At 44.7% G+C, this 20,080-nt stretch overlaps 3 protein-coding genes across 11 annotated transcripts; 1 reads left to right on the forward strand and 2 right to left on the reverse strand.

The window, feature by feature from the left end:
* Positions 1–1,447: 1,447 nt before the first annotated feature.
* On the reverse strand, positions 1,448–8,852 carry LOC109882217 (ATP-dependent RNA helicase DDX42). Of its 2 annotated transcripts, XM_031834818.1 has the most exons (18): positions 8,762–8,852; positions 8,094–8,327; positions 7,809–7,956; positions 7,596–7,657; positions 7,046–7,082; positions 6,278–6,430; positions 6,060–6,164; positions 5,799–5,918; positions 5,519–5,695; positions 5,298–5,426; positions 5,080–5,179; positions 4,916–4,963; positions 4,725–4,822; positions 4,295–4,571; positions 3,908–4,134; positions 3,695–3,805; positions 3,474–3,572; positions 1,448–3,365 (listed from the first exon to the last, which is right to left on the reverse strand). In XM_031834818.1, exons 2-18 carry the CDS (start codon positions 8,318–8,320, stop codon positions 2,697–2,699), a joined length of 2,787 nt encoding a protein of 928 aa, XP_031690678.1. In that variant the 5' UTR covers positions 8,321–8,327; positions 8,762–8,852; the 3' UTR covers positions 1,448–2,696. The 2 variants fall into 2 exon arrangements, with proteins under 2 accessions (XP_031690678.1, XP_031690679.1); XM_031834819.1 differs by lacking the exon at positions 7,046–7,082 and having other exon boundaries at positions 1,802–3,365; positions 7,596–7,956; positions 8,762–8,846.
* Positions 8,853–8,891: 39 nt separating this feature from the next.
* Positions 8,892–17,006, forward strand: LOC109882215 (STE20 related adaptor alpha). 8 transcript variants are annotated; one of them, XM_031834825.1, is made up of 13 exons: positions 8,932–9,015; positions 9,334–9,413; positions 9,593–9,648; positions 14,050–14,152; positions 14,275–14,396; positions 14,605–14,713; positions 14,905–15,028; positions 15,104–15,275; positions 15,367–15,471; positions 15,604–15,854; positions 15,938–15,980; positions 16,102–16,278; positions 16,497–17,006. In XM_031834825.1, the coding sequence occupies exons 4-12, from the start codon at positions 14,101–14,103 to the stop codon at positions 16,255–16,257; spliced, it is 1,134 nt and encodes a 377-aa protein (XP_031690685.1). In that variant the 5' UTR covers positions 8,932–9,015; positions 9,334–9,413; positions 9,593–9,648; positions 14,050–14,100; the 3' UTR covers positions 16,258–16,278; positions 16,497–17,006. The 8 variants fall into 8 exon arrangements, with proteins under 8 accessions (XP_031690682.1, XP_031690681.1, XP_031690684.1 ...); XM_031834822.1 differs by lacking the exon at positions 9,593–9,648 and having other exon boundaries at positions 8,892–9,015; XM_031834824.1 differs by having other exon boundaries at positions 8,893–9,015; positions 16,102–17,006.
* A 42-nt stretch (positions 17,007–17,048) lies between these two features.
* Positions 17,049–19,821, reverse strand: rnf113a (ring finger protein 113A). The gene is made up of 10 exons (XM_031834829.1): positions 19,687–19,821; positions 19,331–19,410; positions 19,146–19,244; positions 18,903–19,010; positions 18,637–18,746; positions 18,425–18,531; positions 18,215–18,304; positions 18,004–18,097; positions 17,807–17,913; positions 17,049–17,216 (listed from the first exon to the last, which is right to left on the reverse strand). Exons 1-10 carry the CDS (start codon positions 19,787–19,789, stop codon positions 17,149–17,151), a joined length of 966 nt encoding a protein of 321 aa, XP_031690689.1. The 5' UTR covers positions 19,790–19,821; the 3' UTR covers positions 17,049–17,148.
* Between the last annotated feature and the right edge of the window lie 259 nt (positions 19,822–20,080).

The following is a 20,080-nucleotide window of genomic DNA, read 5'->3' on the forward strand; positions in this document are numbered from 1 at the left end:
TCCCCTCCAGGTAGGAGGGGTTTTGTACACTAAGGCTGCGTTTAGACAGGCAGCCCAATTATGATATTTTTTGCATTAATTGGTCTTTTAACCAATCACCAATCAAATATTTTCACATCAGATCTTTTTCATTGCTGATCTGATTGGACAAAAGACCAATTAGTGAGAGAAAAAAATCTGAATGGAGCTGCCTGTGTAAATGCACCCTGTACCTTTAACAAGTGTACATGTGCACATAAGGAGAACCTCAATTGCATAGTCCATGAGTCCTCTCTCCTCAAAACCCATTGGATGAGAAAGCAAAGGGTCCCTCCTCTCTGACCTCTTCTCATGGGTTTTGGGGAGGCAAAAACAGAGGTGTCACAGTCTGTCCATTTGAATCAGTCTTTACCTGCCAAAGTCATGTTACAATATATCTGTTATCCTGTTAGAGCTTTCGTGCCGAATCCACTGTAGTGTTTCAGGTGCCACATTTATTGTCATGTCACACCAGTATGTAGGAGGTAGATTCCAAGATGTGGGAAGTGTGCAGGAGGGCATTGGACAGAGGATTGTGTAGATTCTGTGGAAAAAGTTGTGTGTGCAACTGTAGGGGTGCCCATGTTGTTAGGGATCTGAGGTGTCCGGTGCGAGAGGCCGGTTGAGGTGGCCAGAGTCAGAGTAGTGTAGAAGGTGTCATATGCTGAGGCTGTGAAGAAGGTAGAGGAGGATGGGTCAAGGGTGAGGGATCCTGGCAGGATCCCTGTGAGTCGTAGATCTGTGCCAGCAAAGAGGGATAGACCAACGAGTGATATATACTTCAGAAATAAAAAATAGATGTTCTGGTGGCAACTGCAGAGAAGGATTTGGTTGTATGAGATTTGACTTCATAAGAGTTACAGTGTGTGTTGAGTGGTGGTGTCCCGTCCTCCCAGGCCGTTGGCATGGTGTAGAAGCAGATAGGGTCAACGTAGTGGAATGGACTAGTGGGTTTTTAATGAGTGTAGGGTTAGTTGAAGGGTGTTTTTATTCAGTATTTTCTATCACAAAGCTGATTTATACTATAGTCCAGTTTGGGGCGGTAAGGCAACATATTGGATGCCAACTGCTGTTAAACCGGCATCTGCTAACCGGATCTGCTAGCTAAACACCAGGAATAGCACTCTCTTATTTCTCACATGGTCAATCAGAAGAACATGGCCTTTTCTCAATTGCATACTCCTCACACCCTCCCTCTTCCTCAAAACCCATTGGAAGAGAAGATCAGAGGGGAGGGACTGGGACCTCTGGGGAGGGACCTCTGGATTTCTCTTCCAATGGGTTTTGAGGAGGTGGCAAGGACAGCGGATACAAGGAGATTGCAATTGAGATTCTCCATATGTGTGAGGAAAGAGACACACCCAGAGTTGTGGCTGGCTCTGGATACCTTCTCAAAAGGTACCCAACAAACCACCCAAAAAGACACAACTAAAAACCACATGATTTTATTAACAAAAATTAGATGTATCTACTCAGTCTTAACCCTATTGTCTATGGAAGTTACATATACACCGAGGAACAAAAAGGCATCAAGGGTTAAATACAAAAAGGAGTTGCCAATTATATCCTCACAATGTCACAGCTTGTGTGCAAATTACAGATATAACAGAGAATCTCACAGGTATTATCATGCCTAAGACTAGTCATTTTCAAAACAGAAGCCGCTTCCAAAATGGAAGCTTTTGAAACATAATGTAATGGCGCTAGAGTCGTTTTTCACAAGCATATAACCACTTCTACAATATCAGGTGTCAAAACGTAGTGAGTGGTGACAAATGTGGGACCAAGTGAATTTATATTTATTACAGTTCAGAACTGCTGTGTCAGCTGCAGCTAAGTTTAGAATGCACACTTATAGAACTGCCATTGACAAATTACAAACAGAAAAGGAAACTATAGACACACAAAATAAACTGCCAAAGCCATTTTTTTTAATCAAAAATACTTGACATCCTCCTGTGAATGAACTCAAGCGTAGCCTCACACAAAAATTAACAAATACATTTTTACATACACTCCACTTTCAAAAGCATAAAAAACACCTACGTGACACAGAGGCACTTTACTAAGAAGTGAATACAAGCTGCAAAGTTCACAAACACAGATGGATTCACAGGAAGTAGTACACTTATAATAATAAAAAAGGAGATCTGTCATTAACGTGGGTTGATAATATACACTCACATTTAGTCCAATAGGGCTATTGGGTTACTCAGGGCTAAGAGTTTAACTAGAACGACAGGGGGTGGACGTAAGAATACAACAGACATCTCAATCACAGGTGTTTTCTGTGGCGTCAAGACTGCATAACAGCTCCACTGCTCCCTTCTATTGACCAGAAAGATTGATCATCTCACTTATGGTGAGGTTAAACTATCTGGATGGTATATTTACGGTAGATTTCTTTCTCCGTGCACAGTAGAGTGGAACTCTATCCAAAATCTCAACACTTCTTCAGACAAGCTGACAATCAGGAGCCATGTTTCTGAATCCCCAACCAATGCAGGATAGCATATCTTTCCCCTTGCATTTAGACCGCGCAGTAGGGTCGGTTCACACATTAACCCTTGAAATTCTGTGCATGTTTCAGCTGAAATGACCAGCTGTGCATCTACAGACTAGGCATGCTCATCTAAGAACAGTTGGTTGGTTGCTTTACAGGTGATGTGTTTTGTGCTTTAGTTGTCCCACCTACTCTTTTTGCGTTTTGGTGGATCTGGGACTGCAAAGCTGTCTTCCTCTCGGTCTCCTTTCCCCTCAGCTCTGTCCCCCCTTCCTTCACTCCCTGCCCTGTCTCCACTCTCCCTGTCACCTCTACAATCGTCTCGCTCTCTGTCCCTTCTACTTCCGTCTCCATTACGACTATCGCCATGGCGCCCGCTGCTGCCATGGCGATCCTTGTCCCCGTATCTGTCGCGGTCTGCGTGGCGGTCCCGCTCCCCATAGCGGTCCCGCTCTCCCCCGCCACTGTGCCGCTCGCTCCTGTCTCTCCTGTCACGATAGTGGCCATCTCCATGGCGACTCCTGTCATCACCATGTCTGTCACGGGGCCCTTCCCTGGGTGAGGGTGGGGCGGCATTCCCCTGAGGAGCAGTGGCCTGGCTGTCTGACACAGAGCTCAGGGAGCCAGCGCTGGTGAAGCCTGCCATCTTGGTGCCCATGCCGAGGGCAGCTGGAGGGGCCATGGCTAAGGAGGGGGGCCCACGGGGCCGGTCTGGGCCCTCAGGGGCCCCGGTGGGGACGGAGCTCAGACTTCCAGCGCTGGTCCAGCCTGAAGAGCTACTGGACTTAGTGGTGAGTTTAGGAACCATGCCGGACGCCGCCACAAAGTGGTTCTTATACTGAGACTGAAAAATAGACAACGATTAAAGAGGGACTTCTAGACGTACAGAAATAATGAGAAAAGGGGATAATTTAAAGCTGACAGAATAGATAGTGAGAGACAGTTTAATTACCTGGAAGGCTGACTTCATTGCTGACATGCGGTCTCCCATGGCTCCGGTAGGCTTGCTGTAGCCCTCATAGTTACCCATGGCAGCACCACCACTACGCTCCTGGAGAAACAACAAAATGTCAACAATTACCAAGAGTTACACTATTATGCCACTGATCTACCAACAAGATAAAACACTACAAATAACACAACTTATGTTACAAATAGACATGGCCAACTCACAGAACTTTCAGCTCCCAATCCTGGCCTCTCTCTGTAGCCCAGACCACCTCCTCCAATGTTTAGCTTCTTCCCTTTGCCGCCCTTGAAGCGTGATTTCCTGAACCAGGGATTCTGAGAGGAATACATCAAAGGAGGTCAGTAAAGACATCATATAAAATCAACCTTTCCATAACCGTCCTCAATGGTCAGTCAGGGACATGTAGAATGGCTTACCTGCATTGCCAAGTCCATCAGCTCCTTAGAGACGCTTTGATTGGCTCCCTCCAGGTTACGCACAAGGTCTCCTGCAAATGATGTGTCTTTACTGGTGAGAAGGGTGTAGGCAACACCCTTTTCTCCAGCACGACCTGTTCGCCCAATTCGGTGTGTGTGTGTGTCGATGTCCCGAGCCACGTCATAGTTCACTACTGTGCGTATTGAAGGGATATCCAGACCACGGGCTAGGGAGGAAATGGCAAAGAAGGAGTGAATGATAGAATGACAAGTATGTAGGAGCACTGGAATTCAGGCAAAAACAATCAAATCATTGTCAGTGTCTGTGCAATCATACACAGATCTCTGATGATTGGAGCGTTGTGCCACATTCATTCCCCACCCCACCTGCCACGTCGGTGGCCACCAGCACGGGCAGACTCTTCTTCTTGAAGTCAGCGATGACCTTGTTCCTCTCACTCTGGTCCATGTCTCCGTGCAGCAGGCCCAGGCTGTGGCCCTCCTGGGTCAGGTTGGTGGCCAGCTCTTCACAGTTGGCCTTCTTGGTGACGAAGATAAGTACAGAGCCAGAGGAGGTAAACTCCACCAGGCGGCGGGTCAGCCAGCCCCACTTCTCCACCCCACTGGGCATGATCTCCACTACCTGGGTCACATCCTCATTGGCCTGGGGAGGAAGGATGGAGGATTGAAGAGCATTAGATGACTAAACTCCAGAAAATGTTCTGCCGCCAGCTGGTTGACTGTTCTGGCAATGTAGAACTTTAAATAAATGATAGAAGTGGCAATCAGAGGGTGTTAGAAGAGCCACGGGTCTGACCTCCCCGATGTCTCCCTGCACCACGCGGATGGGGTCCACCAGGATATCTCTAGCCAGCCTCTCAATCTTCTTACGGAAGGTGGCGCTGAACAGAAGAGCTGTGAGGACAGGAGTAAAGTTAAGGTTCATAGGACGGGGTAGTCTTGTCTAAAGCCTCTAACAAGTGAACATGCACACATACACACACTTACTCTGTCGATCAGGTCGGACATGGCTGGCAATGGATCTCACTTGATACTCTGAAAAAAGTTAGCAAAAGTATATGATATAAATAGGTGTCAAACCAACTTCAGTGAACAATCTTCTGGGCCTAGTGGTCATTGGGAACAAAAGAAAGAAGGGAAAGCCAACTTACCAAAGCCCATATCAAACATTCTATCTGCCTCATCAAACACCAGGTATGTCACTCGCTGCAGAGAGGTGGCCTTCTTTTTCACATGGTCAATTAGACGACCCTGTGTGAAGAACAACATACACAACCCAAGAAGTGAAATGACCTCAGGGGATTATTTTCCTCCAATACATAAAGACTAAACACAGTCTACCACAGTGATTGTCAACTAGAGCTCTTACCGGGGTGCACACAACAATCTCTGCCCCCTCCTGAAGAGCCTTGGCCTGCTCCCACATGCTGCCTCCTCCATACACCGCCACCGAGCGCAGGGAGTAGGCTTTCCCAAAACGCTTACACTCCGCATGGATCTAGGGAGCATAACAATCATTTTCAGGGGCCCAATCAACTTTTTGTAATGGAAATGTTTTGTTCCTGACCCATCTCTCCCTGGCTGTCTTACCTGCTGACAGAGCTCCCTGGTGGGGCACACAATGACTGCGATGGGCCCCTCTCCAGTCTCCAGTTCCTTCTGGTCCATGATGTGAACTAGCATGGGCCAGATGAAGGCTGCAGTCTTGCCACTACCAGTTTTCGCAATGCCAATCATGTCACGCCCACTAAGGGCAATGGGAACTCCCTACAGGACAGATGGGGAAGAAAATACAGGTGAGGCCAATTTGCTACTAAAGCAATATGAAAGTACCAAAAAGAAAGACCTATGAAACAAGCTGCTTAGGTACCTGGCACTGAATAGGTGTTGGCTGAGTGTACTCCGACTTGCGGATTATGTGCATCAGCTGCTCGTCAAACCCAAAGTGGGCGAAGCTGGTGGAGAGTTTAGGAGGGGCGGCACCAGACACCTACCAAAGTCAATGAAGCAAAATAAATAGACAAAGCTTTTGATTAAAGAGACGATGGGATCATACAACAGTTGTCTGTAAGTGGTATGTTGGCTAGGATTGTGTGGTTGTATGTGTGGGTGCCCTTCTCCGGACACTTACCCGCAGGTTGAGTTTGTGTCTCAGCTCAAACACCTCGGTGCCTGTCAGGCTGAGAAGCTCCTCATGCTCGTTGTAGAAGTTCCTCTCAAAAGGTGGGTAGTCAATCTATAAGGGGATGACATAAATGTATGACCTCAGACACTAAAATAAATAAAAATCTTCAATTGACAAGATAACATAACTTCCTGCCTCTTGGCTCAGATAGGTGCAGCTGTTACCTCAGAGTGGTCCATCGGGGGCAGGGGCATGATGATCTTCTTAGTGGTGGGGGCAATGGGATTCCCATCACTGTCGTAGTCTATGTTCTCATCCTCGTCCTCTGCGGTCAGCCCAGCTGTGGGATTCTCTGCCATGTAGCGGAAGTAGGCTTCCTGCACAGAGCACAGCCGCATGAGTCAACCAGGGTCAGCTTAAACGCCTAATGTAGCACACATTCATGCAGGCACTCTTACCACTCTCATAACCGGGGGATATACATTCAAATACAGTCAACGGCAAAATGCTCTGATGATCACCCATATCAATGTCGGAGTCTAAGCCATTTTATGTTTTAACACTCAGTTTAAACCAGTCTTTGCGTTATTCGGGCTGAAATGTTTCAGTGTCAGATTTTATAACCCCCCTTCACAAAGTAGTAAGAACAGCAACAGTTAATAGTAAACATTCATTACAGTATGGCATATTTGAAAAGAGATGATAAACTATTAATCAACATGCTTAGTTTAGGCATGGGTATATATAAAAAAAAGATGTATAATTGACACCACAAGTATGCATGTAGATATCCAAGAAGGATAGGGCGAAGGATTCAACCTGCAATTGGGTTTGTTAGCATAGTGTGAGAGAGCTATAGAGTAAAAGAGAGAAAAAAGAGCGAGAGATGTGGTAGGTGGTGAGACTTGGCCATAGATGGGTCGGGAGGGGAGGTTGGGGTCTGGAGGCTCTCTGATCAGTAGTAAATTAGGAACGTTGGATGGATCACTTACTTGTTCATCTTCCTCTTCAATGTCATCACGTATACCCCTGTAAAAACAAGCGGAGAAAAAAAAACTTCCCTGCGACTCGTTTGTTCACCCATGATTCCCCACAACCTGTCTAATGTCACGCTTATCCCCTCCCTACAAAGTCGCCATGCAAGGCAGGCTTGATTAGTTACCTACAGTATGGACCAACTGGGGAAATTTAAGGTAATTGACAAGGTAATTTAAGGTAATTGGCAAGACAGATTATTTCAAATGAGACATATCTCTGCTCCACAGCGGTGAATGATTGCAGTTGAATTGGGAAATGTATATCTACAGTATCTTAATAACATGCTAGAGTTTTGGGTTGAGAATAGATTAATAATTTTGACACTTGACTAATTACCATGGAAATATGTGCAAATCAATATACAGGTGCATGGGAACAATGTACTACACCTGCTTGCCTGGTGGCCTTGAATAGGGCCTTTGCTAATAATATTTTTGCTTATATTATTGACAAAGTAATTTTGAAGGACCTAAGCTTAAAGGGTAGAAATTGAAGGGATCTTACTTTTCAACCTTCTTTTCCTTCTCTTTTTCCTCCAGTTTCTTCATGTCTTTAGCTGCTTGGTCCTAGAGCAGACAAGAGGGTGAACAATATACCCCTCTGCAATATTTCCCAAAAGCTCTGTGACAATAACCCCAGATTTTAAACAGACGAACTATGGAGAAAATGTGTATATTCCAACATGATCCAGGTCTAAGAGGGGAATCCTTGACTCACCTCCACTTGGGCCATGAAGGCATCCAGAGGATCATCCTCACTGTCTGAGCCCCCTCCAGACCGGAATTGTTGCCGTGTGGGGGAGTTCTCAGCTGGGATATATGGCAAATCTGTGCTGCTTGACTCCTCTTCATCATCTTCAAAATATCTGGAAATGGGTTAGGAAAGTTGTCACCAGTCAAATGTCATTGAAATCAATGTAATACATCCTGCATAACTGGTTGATCATACAGCATACGAAGCACACCAAACCCAACCCTAAAGGAAAGTTTAGTCTATACTCACGCATTCTCTTCATCAAAATTTGCTCTTTTTGTTCCTATCTTGTAGAAGGCAGGGAGTTGCTGGTTCTTGCCATAACCTCCAGCTGTCCCTGCGCCTCCGAAGGACGTGTGGGATTTCTGAGGCACATGAAGTTCTTCTTTCTTTCCTCCTCCACCACCACCACCAAGGGAAAATCCTCCAAAACCGAACCCTCGCTTACCACTTGGGCCACCCTTGCTCCAGTTCATAGCTGTCCTACAGAAGTAAGGGGAAAATAAAAAAACATCACATTTGGTATTTGACTGTTGTACATTGCTGTTGCATTCCAGTCCATTCATCACAGGCCTTGTGTGTCACCCACAAACGTCTGCTAAATGCTAATCATCTCGTAAATCACTGTCTGGGGGATGTCAAAGATTATCTGTGGCTTCTGGCAAATTGAACATAAAATATTGCATTAATCTGTGTCTAGCTAATGTTTGGATCTCATTAATTGGCTAAATTAAACTAGCTAACGTTAGCATGCTACTCTTCTCTAGGGCCGCAGCAGCACGACGAAGAAGTGGGTGTGTGACAAATGATTGACTGAGCAAATATGGCTTGTCAAAGGATATTTGCAAAAGCAGTTAAATCTAGTGTACCTTATACACTATAAACTAACCTCATGGATTCATGTACTGTTTATTTACCTGTTTTCACCACCAAGAAAGATCTGTTTACCACTGCCAAATCTCACAGCGCGACTCGAAAGTGTTTTGCGTCATTACCGTGTGTAGACGTAGATTACGCGCGACGGATTGCTTCTCACAACAACGAACCAATCAACGCAAACATGTGACATTAGTTTCCGCCCCTTTTCGATAAGAGTTGTTTGTTGAAAATTTGAGCTAACAAACTCACTTCACCAGATACTAGCTAGCTATTTCTTCAAGTTAACATCCAGGTAGGTTACTAGCTATCGTGGTTTATATAGCTACCGAATCTGTGTTGTTTAATGTAATGAAAAAGAGAGCGTAAGCTAGCCACGCTAACGTTAGTTATTATTATTTTTACATAGCTATATGTTACTGTAGCTAGCTAACGTTAGCTAGTAGTCCTGATAATAAAATGTTTTTGGGCTTATCTATATTATTTGTGGAATAGTTTTCAAACATTTCAACTTAAATGATTCTATAGGCAATAGGTGGGTTATAGTTAGCTACATGTCTTGTTCGTAGCGAAGTAACGTTAACGTGTTTCCTTTCCTCTGTTACTGTGTTAGTATTTATTTTGGAGGTATTTTTTCTGGATGGGGTTTCAGCGGTTCTAGCTGCCACAATCGACAGATCCATGTCTTTTCTGGTGAGTGAACTCTGTCAGCGCTCCCCTGCCTGATGACGTTAGAGCTCAGTCTAGAAAATGTATCAAATACTTGTGCTGAATCCTTACCAGTCAGAGTCACAGCAGTGATCAGTTATTGGAGAAGTGATTGATCTGTGGTATCTGCCCTATCTGTCTCTTTCTCCCTCTCTCAATCCCAGCGTTGGGTCTCAGAAATTGAGTGTGGAGAGCCTGAGGGATTTTGAGTTTTTTGGAGGTAAGGTCATGCAGCTTCCCCAATCAACTGCTGCTTACACACAAGACCTATCATCAGCTATGAAGTTGCCCAACCCTCATACAGAACCTGCTAGCTATATCCTAAGTGCAGCTTTGCTTTTGAAACAAGATATTGCATTGCACAGTTTTTAAAAAGCAACACACTCTAACAAACAATTGGCATAATACAATTTAAACCTACAGGAATCCAATCAGCATTGGTTCTTTGGCAATATGTGGCTGGATACCTGTCTCCCACATAGATTGAGGACACATAAGAGCTACTGCTTGCTTCAATGTTCTGCAGATGTCAGATGTCTCACTGTACCGTACATGTGTGCCATGAAGAGAGTTTGTTCCAGTGTGATGTCTCCTTGTCTGGCAGACTTGATCAATGCCGTAAATGTGCAGCCTCAGAATACTGCATGTCAGATTAATATTCTGTTGCGCCGTCGGTCATTGTAGTAGATACGAAGTTGACATGATACCTAGGTCAAATATTTATTAAGGGTAACAAGTGTGGTGGGGATGAGGCAGGTTCAAAGAGATGTTTCTACAGTATATGGGTCTTATTAGACACTAACATGAGGACAGGAAATAGCTGAATAGCTGGGGGGGTGGCTTCACTATCAAGCTTTGCATTATCTTAATATTTCTGTGTGCTCAGCTCACATTGCATAATTGTTCTGTGTTCGTTCATATGCTTAATTTCAAGTTTGGTTTTGGCTACTTCCTGTTCCCATGGTGATGCATAATCACTCAATCTTGCTAGACTGAATCCTCAGATTCTTCACTGATTTAACAGATGTATCAGAGGTATCTAATTAGCTTAAACTGAATCGTCCTTGTTATGTGAGCCAGCTAGCAGCATTGATCTGACTCCTGCAACAAACACCACATGCTATACTTTACACTTACAGTGTACCTAATGGTTCCTGAGCTGCTCTAAACACAGATCCTTCTCGTGTGTGTGTTTGTCATTGATGTGGTTTCTCTACCACAGAGCAAGCTCAGGGAAGCTCTCACAGGAAAGTAAGTGTGGTACTCCAGTCACTACTCTCGATTGTTCCATCTGCCTGTATGTGAGGGTGGAGCCAACGTGAATGAATTCACAAGCCCTGTGTGCTTTTGTGCATGGGCATCTGATTCACAATGCTGTGCTGTATGTGCTTTGTATTTTGAGGCCCATCTTCACCCACCAGGGTTTCCTATTGGGGGAGTTGGGAGATTGGTGGAGTTCACAGTAGTGATGTTCTCTTGATGAGACATGGTTGGGTTGGAGGAGAGAGAGCAACTGAGGTTGTCAAGTCTGATGAAAAAAAGATGTGATCAGTATAAGTGGACAGATGGATCACCCCATTAATACTACGTGTTACCTGATGGCTCCATCGGTTGCTCCAGAGATCAAAACAGTCCTTCCTGATTCATAAAGTTGACCACAGTTTGTGTATTTTAGAGTGGGCAATGATGGGTCATCCGTAATTACCTGGCTTAATTGACCTGCACTTGTCTTTTACGGCTGTCACGGAAAACGGCTGTTTGGTCTCAGCTGACATATAATCTCCCTGTAAAGCCGGCCTTAATGGGCCCTTAGGAACCTCGGTGTGGTCTTAACATGGTGTTACTATTTGATTTATGGTTTCTGTTGTTCTTCACTGAAAGTCCTCACTAATTTTGACCAAGCCTGTTTCATGTTTGAAGTAGTGTAAGTCTGTTGCCTGTGTTCACTGTAGTTCTCCCTTACTAGAAAGCAGAGGGCATGTAGGTGGGGGGTGGGAGGGTATTAGCAACTGGTCATTTGTTCATGTCTAATGTGTCACTGTTGTGGAAATCTCTGGATCCACCAATGGTTGTGAACTGGAGTTGAATGGAATGGATAGTGTTCCATGTGTTCCATTTTTGGCAACACATGGCAACCCCGTCTGAGTGATTTAACGTGATGGGCATCTACCTCGCAATGCTGGCTGGAAATTGGTAGAGAAATGGTTATTAAGCTGTTACTGCATATTTATTTTTATTAATAACCTAAAACAGTTGAAGTCAGAAGTTCGCATGCATCTTAGCCAAATACATTCAAACTCAGTTTTTCACAATTCCTGACATTTAATCGTAGTAAAAATTCCCTGTCTTAGGTCAGTTGGGATCACCACTTTATTTTAAGAATGCGAAATGTCAGAATAATAGTGATTTATTTCAGCTTTTATTTCATTCATCACATTCCCAGTGGATCAGAAGTGTACATATCCTCAGTTAGTATTTGGTAGCATTGCCTTTAAATTGTTTAACTTGGGTAGTCTTCCACAAGCTTCCCACAATAAGTTGGGTGAATTTTGGCCCATTCCTCCTGACAGAGCTGGTGTAACTTAGTCAGGTTTGAAGGCCTCCTTGTTCGTACACACTTTTTCAGTTCTGCCCACAAATGTTCTATATGATTGAGGTCAGGGCTTTGTGATGGCCACTCCAATACCTTGACTTTGTTGTCCTTAAGCTATTTTTCCACAACTTTGGAAGTATGCTTGTGGTCATTGTCCATTTGGAAGAACCATTTGCGACCGAGCTTTAACTTCCTGACTGATGTCTTCAATATATCCACATAATTATCCAGTCCCTCCTGCAGCAAAGCACCCCCACAACATGATGCTGCCACCCCCGTGCTTCACAGTTGGGATGGTGTTCTTTGGCTTGCAAGCCTCCCCTTTTTCCTTCAAACATAATGATGGTCATTATGGCCAAACAGTTCTATTTTTGGTTCATCAGACCAGAGGACATTTCTCCAAAAAGTATGATCTTTGTCCCCATGTGCAGTTGCAAACCCTGTCTCGCTTTTTTATGGCGGTTTTGGAGCACTGGCTTCTTCCTTGCTGAGGGGCCTTTCAGGTTATGGCGCTATAGGACTCATTTTACTATGGATATAGATACTTTTGTACATGTTTCCTCCAGCATTTTCACAAGTTCCTTTGCTGTTGTTCTGGGATTGATTAGAACTTTTTGCACCAAAGTACGTTCATCTCTAGGAGACAGAATGTGTCTCCTTCCTGAGCAGTATGGCGGCTGCGTAGTCCCATGGTGTTTATACTTGCGTACCTTTGTTTGTACAGATGAACATGGTACCTTCAGGCATTTGGAAATTGCTCCCAAGGATGAACCAGACTTGTGGAGGTCTACAATTTTTTTCCTGAGGTCTTGGCTGATTTCTTTTGATTTTCCCATGTCAGGCAAAGAGGCACTGAGTTTGAAGGTAGGCCTTGAAATACATCCACAAGTACACCTTCAATTGACTCAAATGATGTCAATTAGCTTATCAGAAGCTTCTAAAGCCATTACATTTTCTGTAATTGTCCAAGCTGTTTAAAGGCACAGTCAACATAGTGTATGTTCATTTCTGACTCACTGGAATTGTAATACAGTGAAATAATCTGTCTGTAAACAATTGTTGGGAAAATTAATTGTGTCGTGCACAAAGTAGATGTCATAACTGACTTGCCAAAACTGTAGTTTGTTAACAAGACATTTGTGGAGTGGTTGAAACACTTAGGTTGCAGTCATTTAAACTAGTTTATGTAAACTTCCTACTTCAACTGTACGTTTAGGCCAACACCCCGTACCAGGGCTCTACAGTGGTACCATTTTGGTCGCATATGCATCAAAATATTTTACTGTTACCTGGAATTTTAATTCGGGAGCACCAGTTGTTGTTTGTAAATGTTGTTAATTCTTGTCATTAATTCTTGTTTTAACTTAGGAGCACGTGTTCCTTGTAAAACATTTTTTAGCATAGAGCCCTACATACATACATTTTTTTCCAGTCAAACATTTTGACAGTGACATTTTTTTTTCTGAGCATCTTTTAAGACTGTTGTTGGATCCCTATTTTGTCTTCTGAGATGATACACGAGATGCTCACATCTCCGCCAAACAATGGGAGTCATTGTTCCAAAGGCAGGAAGGCAGGAAACAAGTTTAAGTCCAAAATAAGCCCATTGAAACACATTAGGCTTATTTTGGACACATTTTGGTGAGAGTGCAACCTCTTGCTTCGCCTCTTCCTCTCTGAACACACTCATTATTATTTTCGGGTACCCACTCTGCATGCATCTTACCACAAGCGTTAATATTTCAAGCACAATGGTGTAATGAGGTTTAGAGAAGGCATGATTCATAATTGATGTAGCTTATAATTTGCCACCAACAGAATTCTAACCTGAAGTTAGATGTTCTCCACTCAGGTTCCACAAGTACTGCTCGTACACACTCTGTTCTGTAGTCTGACTGTATATGATTTAGGATCAACAGTCACGTCTGACCAAGCCTTTGCAGGCCACTCTCACAATGCCACAAGTAATGCCCAACACTAAGGGACAATTTAGGCTATCATTTCCAACGCTGCCGCCTCTCTCCCCAGGCCCATGAAGACAGCCACGAGAGCCTGACCTCAGTCCCACGGCGGGACACCATGGGAAGCTTCCTCCCCGACAGCAGCGCCTATGAGCTCCTGACCATCATCGGTCAGTCAGTCTCAGGCTTCCAACCCCAGTGACTTGGCTGCCAAGGCGCTTGTGTGTTTGTTGTTGAATACATTGTTTGTGCTCCTGTCTCTAGTCTAATTTGGTGTGTTTTGCTGTGCTAGGTCGAGGCCTGAAGGACTTGATGACCATCAACCTTGCCAGATACAGACCCACAGGGGAACAAGTAGCAATCCGTCGGATTGACTTGGAGTCCTGCACCAATGAAATGGTCAACTACCTGCAGGTCTGGACCTGTCACCATCCATCTGTCACATTTCCCTTTGCCTCTGCCAGGCAGACAGACATCAGTCAAATCGTCATTGTCTTTATATCCCTCTTTCACTCCTCCCCTCTGAATGCATTCATCCCTTGCTTTATGACATCACCTGTTATGTTATCTAATCTCCCTCTCTGTCCATTAAACCTAACCCAGTCTAATCTGTCTCTCTCAGGCTGAGCTCCATGTATCTAAGCTGTTCCACCACTCCAGCATCCTGCCCTACAGGAGCATCTTCATAGCAGAGAACGAGCTGTGGGTCATCTCTCCCTTCATGGCCTATGGTGAGGAGTCAGACAGAGCACTGACTGTAAACACTACACCACTCTGGTCCTAGTCAAATGTAGTCAAAAGCTAAATGTAGACCGGAGAACTCTAGTTACCATTCCCACACTAAGGTAATTCGTTTCCACCTAATCCTACTATTCAGTCCTCTGCTCTCTCTCTGACTAATGTAGTGTCTAACATGTCCTAGGGTCAGCCAGAGACCTGATCAGCAGCCACTTCACTGATGGGATGAATGAGCTGGCCATCGCCTACATCCTACTGGGCATGCTCAAAGCCCTGGACTACATCCACCACATGGGCTATGTACACCGGTAAGTACAAAGTACACACAGGCCCAGGACTTTTCATGCAGGATTGTGACATGGCGTCTAATTTTGTGTGTTTAGGAGCGTGAAGGCCAGCCACGTGTTGATCTCGGTAGACGGTCAGGTGTGTATGTCTGGTCTGAGGAGCATCATCAGTCTGATCCGTCACGGCCAGCGGGCCAGAGTGGTCCATGACTTCCCCCAGTACAGCATCAAGGTGCTTCCCTGGCTCAGCCCAGAGGTGCTGCAGCAGGTAACTCCATACCACTCCTGGCTAACACAATACCTTGCTTTTAAACTATAATACCTTAATTTGTTTATCGGTCAACCCTGGTGTGTGTCAGAATCTACAGGGATACGACTTCCGGTCAGACATCTACAGTCTTGGCATCACAGCCTGTGAGCTAGCCAATGGACATGTGCCCTTCAAAGACATGCCAGCCACACAGGTGACTAGTGGCCAGATCAACCCCTCACCCGATCTTTATTCTGAAAGATATATATTATTCTCCTCAATTGACTGTTATCTCTCTCCATTCCTCTTCCTCCCCCCTGTCCTCTTCGTGGTCCTCTGTCTTTAGATGTTGCTGGAGAAGCTGAACGGGACAGTCCCCTGTCTGTTGGACACCACCACCATCCCCCCAGAGGAGCTGACCATGAAGCCCTCCCGCTCTGGGGCTGACTCTGGGATCTGTGAGGGCCCCAGCACCGGAGGGGCCCACCACTCTAACGGAGAGCCCTCCTCCTCGGGGAGCCACCCCTATAGTCGTACCTTCTCTCCCCACTTCCATGCTTTTGTGGAGCTGTGTCTCCAGAGGGACCCAGAGAAGAGGTGAGCCACGCCAAGCTAGGCTGCTGGTCCTCACATTGTCTTATGAATTTTCGCTCATTTAATTGTTTATTCCCCCCCCTCAGACCCTCAGCCAGTGCTCTCATTGGTCATTCCTTCTTCAAACAGGTCAGTAGGATCTAGTTCCTCCCCCCTCAACATCAATGTGAAACATTTGTCATAATGGCTTCATTCAGTCACACACTTGATTATTAGAATCCCCATGAGATTTCTTTCCATTCTTCCCTAGATCAAGCGTCGGCCATCGGAGGCTCTGCCTGAGCTGTTCCGGCCCATAACGCCCATCACAGGCTTTGAGAGTACCCAGCCTCAGGACGCTGCCTCTGTACTGGCCAGCCTGGAGTCTGGCCTCAGCCACATGGATGTGGATGACTGGGACTTCTGACCACAGAGGAACAGGAAAGAGGTGTGTGTAGTAACCAAGAGATGCTCTGAGAAGACTTCGGACTGGATTTACGCTTTGTTCTTATTAAATGGTCCATGTAAATAATTCAAACTAAGCAGTTTCTCCTCCCTTTGACTGGGTTTAAAAGCCAGCTGCCATCTCTAGTCTAAAAGATGCATGAGCAGACAGACCCTTGCACTGACTGATACCCAATTCCTCTCACGCACACATCTCTCCAGATTCTACTACAGCTCTGGACCCGTCGAAGAACCGTATGGGCGAGATTGTCGTCAGCTCTTTCACTTGCCAATGGAAATGTTCCATTAAAGGTATAGCAGCTGTACTTGACCCATCTGACATTAAAGACCAGGAACTGACCGCATTACCAAGGGTTGATCCAATCAGCCTTCTAGCCAGCACAACAGATGGAAGATTCCAGAAGTTTGTCCAAGGCTATCACAAACCAGACAGTGTTTGCATTTCCTCACAGCTGAGAAGAGGCTCTCATACTGAACTGTCAGTTTTACAGAGAGGGAAGAAAATCTATTTCTACCTGAAACCAGCAAAGCAAGTTAACACTAGACTGTGCCAACTGAGGTCCATGTATTTGATTAACCTTCCTGTTATTGACCATTTATGTCCTGTGAATGTTACAATGGTGCTTGTTCCAGATAGTTTGTCTGGGTTTCATGAAGGGAAAGTGTTGGGAGTGTCAACTATTTTACTTGATAATAAATACCTTTCACCTCCGGGCTCTCACTGTCATTGTATTGTAAGTAATCAGTCAACTATTCAAAAATCAAGTTTTATTCCGGAAGGCTTGACAATGAAACAGTGGAGAGGAGACGACAGACGCTGAAATTGGACAGGTACTGTATTTACAGTAGGTTGCTAATCTTCTTCATCAGAGGGTGGCTGGTCTAGCATGGCTTGGTGTTTGGCGATCTTGGCTGCCAGCTCTGTGGAGAGAGAGAACATTTAGGGCTACTGCCTGGAGCTTTAACTCCACTCAGCCTTACACAGCCACGGGCCTGAATATTCGAGCAGTGAGCTTTTTCTATTTGACTGACTATAGACGAGTCCTTTACCCGATTACATAATCTCTTGCCTGACTACCAAAACTCCTTGCTCTGGCCAAACGCCACTGGACATGAATTTCTGGAGCTGAGTACCTCCCCTAAGATTCCTAGAATGGAAATACATTCTTGACTGTCTGATTGGGTCCAGAACACACAGGGGTAAAGCAACTTAAATAATGTGTCATTGGTACTCTGGTTAGAGACTATCCAATTGCTGATGACCTTGTTTTGTACAACACTCATTTTAGCATCACAACAAACTTCAATGATTGTGGTCTCAGACTAATGTATGTAGCGAACGATAGAGCAGAGGAATTCAGCTTGAGTCAGGCAACATAAGCTCCATGGTTAACAAACTGCTTTAGTTTTGTTTTCTTAGCTTAAAGTGATGCTTTGGTGGCCCATCCAAGACCTAATGTTCATGCCATACCACTATGCTGACCATGGTAATTGAGATGCATTATCCTCACCTTTAGCTGGGTTGAAGACGCCGTTGGTCTGGACGTTACATACATAGCAGCGCTGGGACTTGCGGTAGTGCTGAAGAGCACAGGTCTCACAGAAGTAGTGCCGACACCTGCGGGAGACAAGACATGAGTAGTTTGATTAGCTGGAAGTTTCTCTACACACAATTAATGGTGAAGGAGTTCTTAGAGCATTGTCTTACTTGGTGATGACGGGGTTCTTAAAGGACTCTCGGCAGATGAAGCATTTGAAGGGCATGTCCTCCTCGTCACTGCTCACCTCGTAGTTCTCATCATCTACATACAGACCACACATCACTGAACAGCTGTATCACACACACACACATACACGTCAACTCTAATCTGAATCTTAAATCTACACAGCCCTGAGTTTCTCCCCTGTTGTGACCTCACCGTTGGCCCCATAGCGCCCCTCGTCCAGCTCCCTCTCAATCTGCCAGCCATGTTTGTAGTCTGAGCGGTCATGGAGGAATTTGCAGCTGTCTAAGGAGGAAAAAGAAACTTGAAGAGACTTCCACAGATGATTAATTAAAGTTGGGAAAGGAGGACCTATGCAAAGCTCGACATTGGGGGAGGCAACCTTCCAGCAAAGTCCTTACTCACCTCCAAAGCCACAGAAGCCAGTCTCTTTGTAGTCCTTACAGATGTCTGGCTGGTAGTCCCACCTCACTGTGGCTCTCAGGTGCTCTGGGGCCCGAATTGGGCCCTTCCTGACAAAAGAAAAGAGAAAACACTGATGATGCAAATACATAGCAAAAACTATTAAAATTTTCCAAGACATTTCAACTTTACTCTGTCACAACATGCATCCACACCTGACCATGCCAGATGATGCATTTCCCATGGTGGAGTCTTTGGGCTTGATGTGCTTTTTGTAGTTGTTCATTCCTCTGTAGATCTTATCATCCTCTTTACCGGTCAGCTCCTGGTGAGGGAGAGGATAGAGACCCTTATTAAGCATTTGCGGACCAACGCTGTCCCAATTTACAACAAAACTGGGGGAAGAATGCAAATGATACAATACTAAGATGAAGATACATGAAGGAATCAAAGTTCCTCCAACAAGAGACAGAGGTCTTGCCTCCTGGATCTTCTGACTCCTCTCAAAGATGGCCTGAGCATCATTGTCCTTTGCTGTGTCCAGCTCATAGATTGCAGTTGCTCCCATGTCATCTGGCCCCTCTGGTTTCTATACACAGCGAAGGGAGGAGGACGAGATTGATAGCTTTATACAGGGATGAGCAATAAAAGGGCAGGGAGGATATAAATACAAAACATTATTCCTAGATTAATGGGTAGAGAGGTATTTTTCAAAATAACTCACCGCTGACCGTGTGGACTTGTAAGCGACAGTGACTTTCTTTCTTTCTTTCTCCTCGTCACTTTCAGCAGATGACACCACCTCCCTCTCTACTTTTTTTGTCTGGGAAGATGATAAGAATGATTTCACACTATAAAAAATGTTTCGTATAAAGACTGATTCGTTTGTAGTCAGTCATGCGACGTTACCCTTTGAATCATTGGGTTTGCTGAACCAGTCTTTTTTTCTTTTCTGACGACGGCATTCTTGTCTTCGTCACTGTTGCCATCTGGCAATGAGGCAAGCATCAGCATGTGAGTGGGACATTTCAGTGTTTACAGTACTCGGCCACATACACAATCATTTCCATGGCTTGGGTGTTTTATAGTTGGCAGTAGTTTTGTTTTTACTTAGCCCAATCTTAACGCCTTACTAAATAAACGTAAAATGTTAGCTAACTAGGTTAGTTCGCTACTATAGCTAGCTCGAGGACTATTACTAATAGCCATGGTTTTCATGCACAATGCAGTCTTTTTGTTAGCTTTTGAAACAACACTGAGCTCACCTTTGTCGCTGTCACTGGCTTTTCTCTTCCGAGCGTTGCATTTTTTGGTAGATTTTTTAAATAGAAAAGTACAGGTTGCCTTGGGTTCCCCTGACTCCGCCATCTTTCATTCTGTTTACAAAAAAATGGTGAAGTACGATTTTAGAGCGACCTCTAGCGTCGAGGAGTCACAATAATTTGGTACAGTATTCCACCTTGCGGCCAATTATCTACAGTACAACATATACAATTAAGTAGACTACATTTGCATTTATTTCATGCCAATTTCTAATTGTTTTATTGCATATTATTTGTAAGATATCTTGTGGCGCAACTAAATAATATCCTTTTCTATAGTGTTATAAAACCGCAAAGCACATTATGATAAAAAGTAGGATTATTAAATTATAGGATA

The sequence above is a fragment of the Oncorhynchus kisutch genome, linkage group LG10 (genome assembly GCF_002021735.2).
Source record: "Oncorhynchus kisutch isolate 150728-3 linkage group LG10, Okis_V2, whole genome shotgun sequence".
Taxonomy (NCBI): domain Eukaryota; kingdom Metazoa; phylum Chordata; class Actinopteri; order Salmoniformes; family Salmonidae; genus Oncorhynchus; species Oncorhynchus kisutch.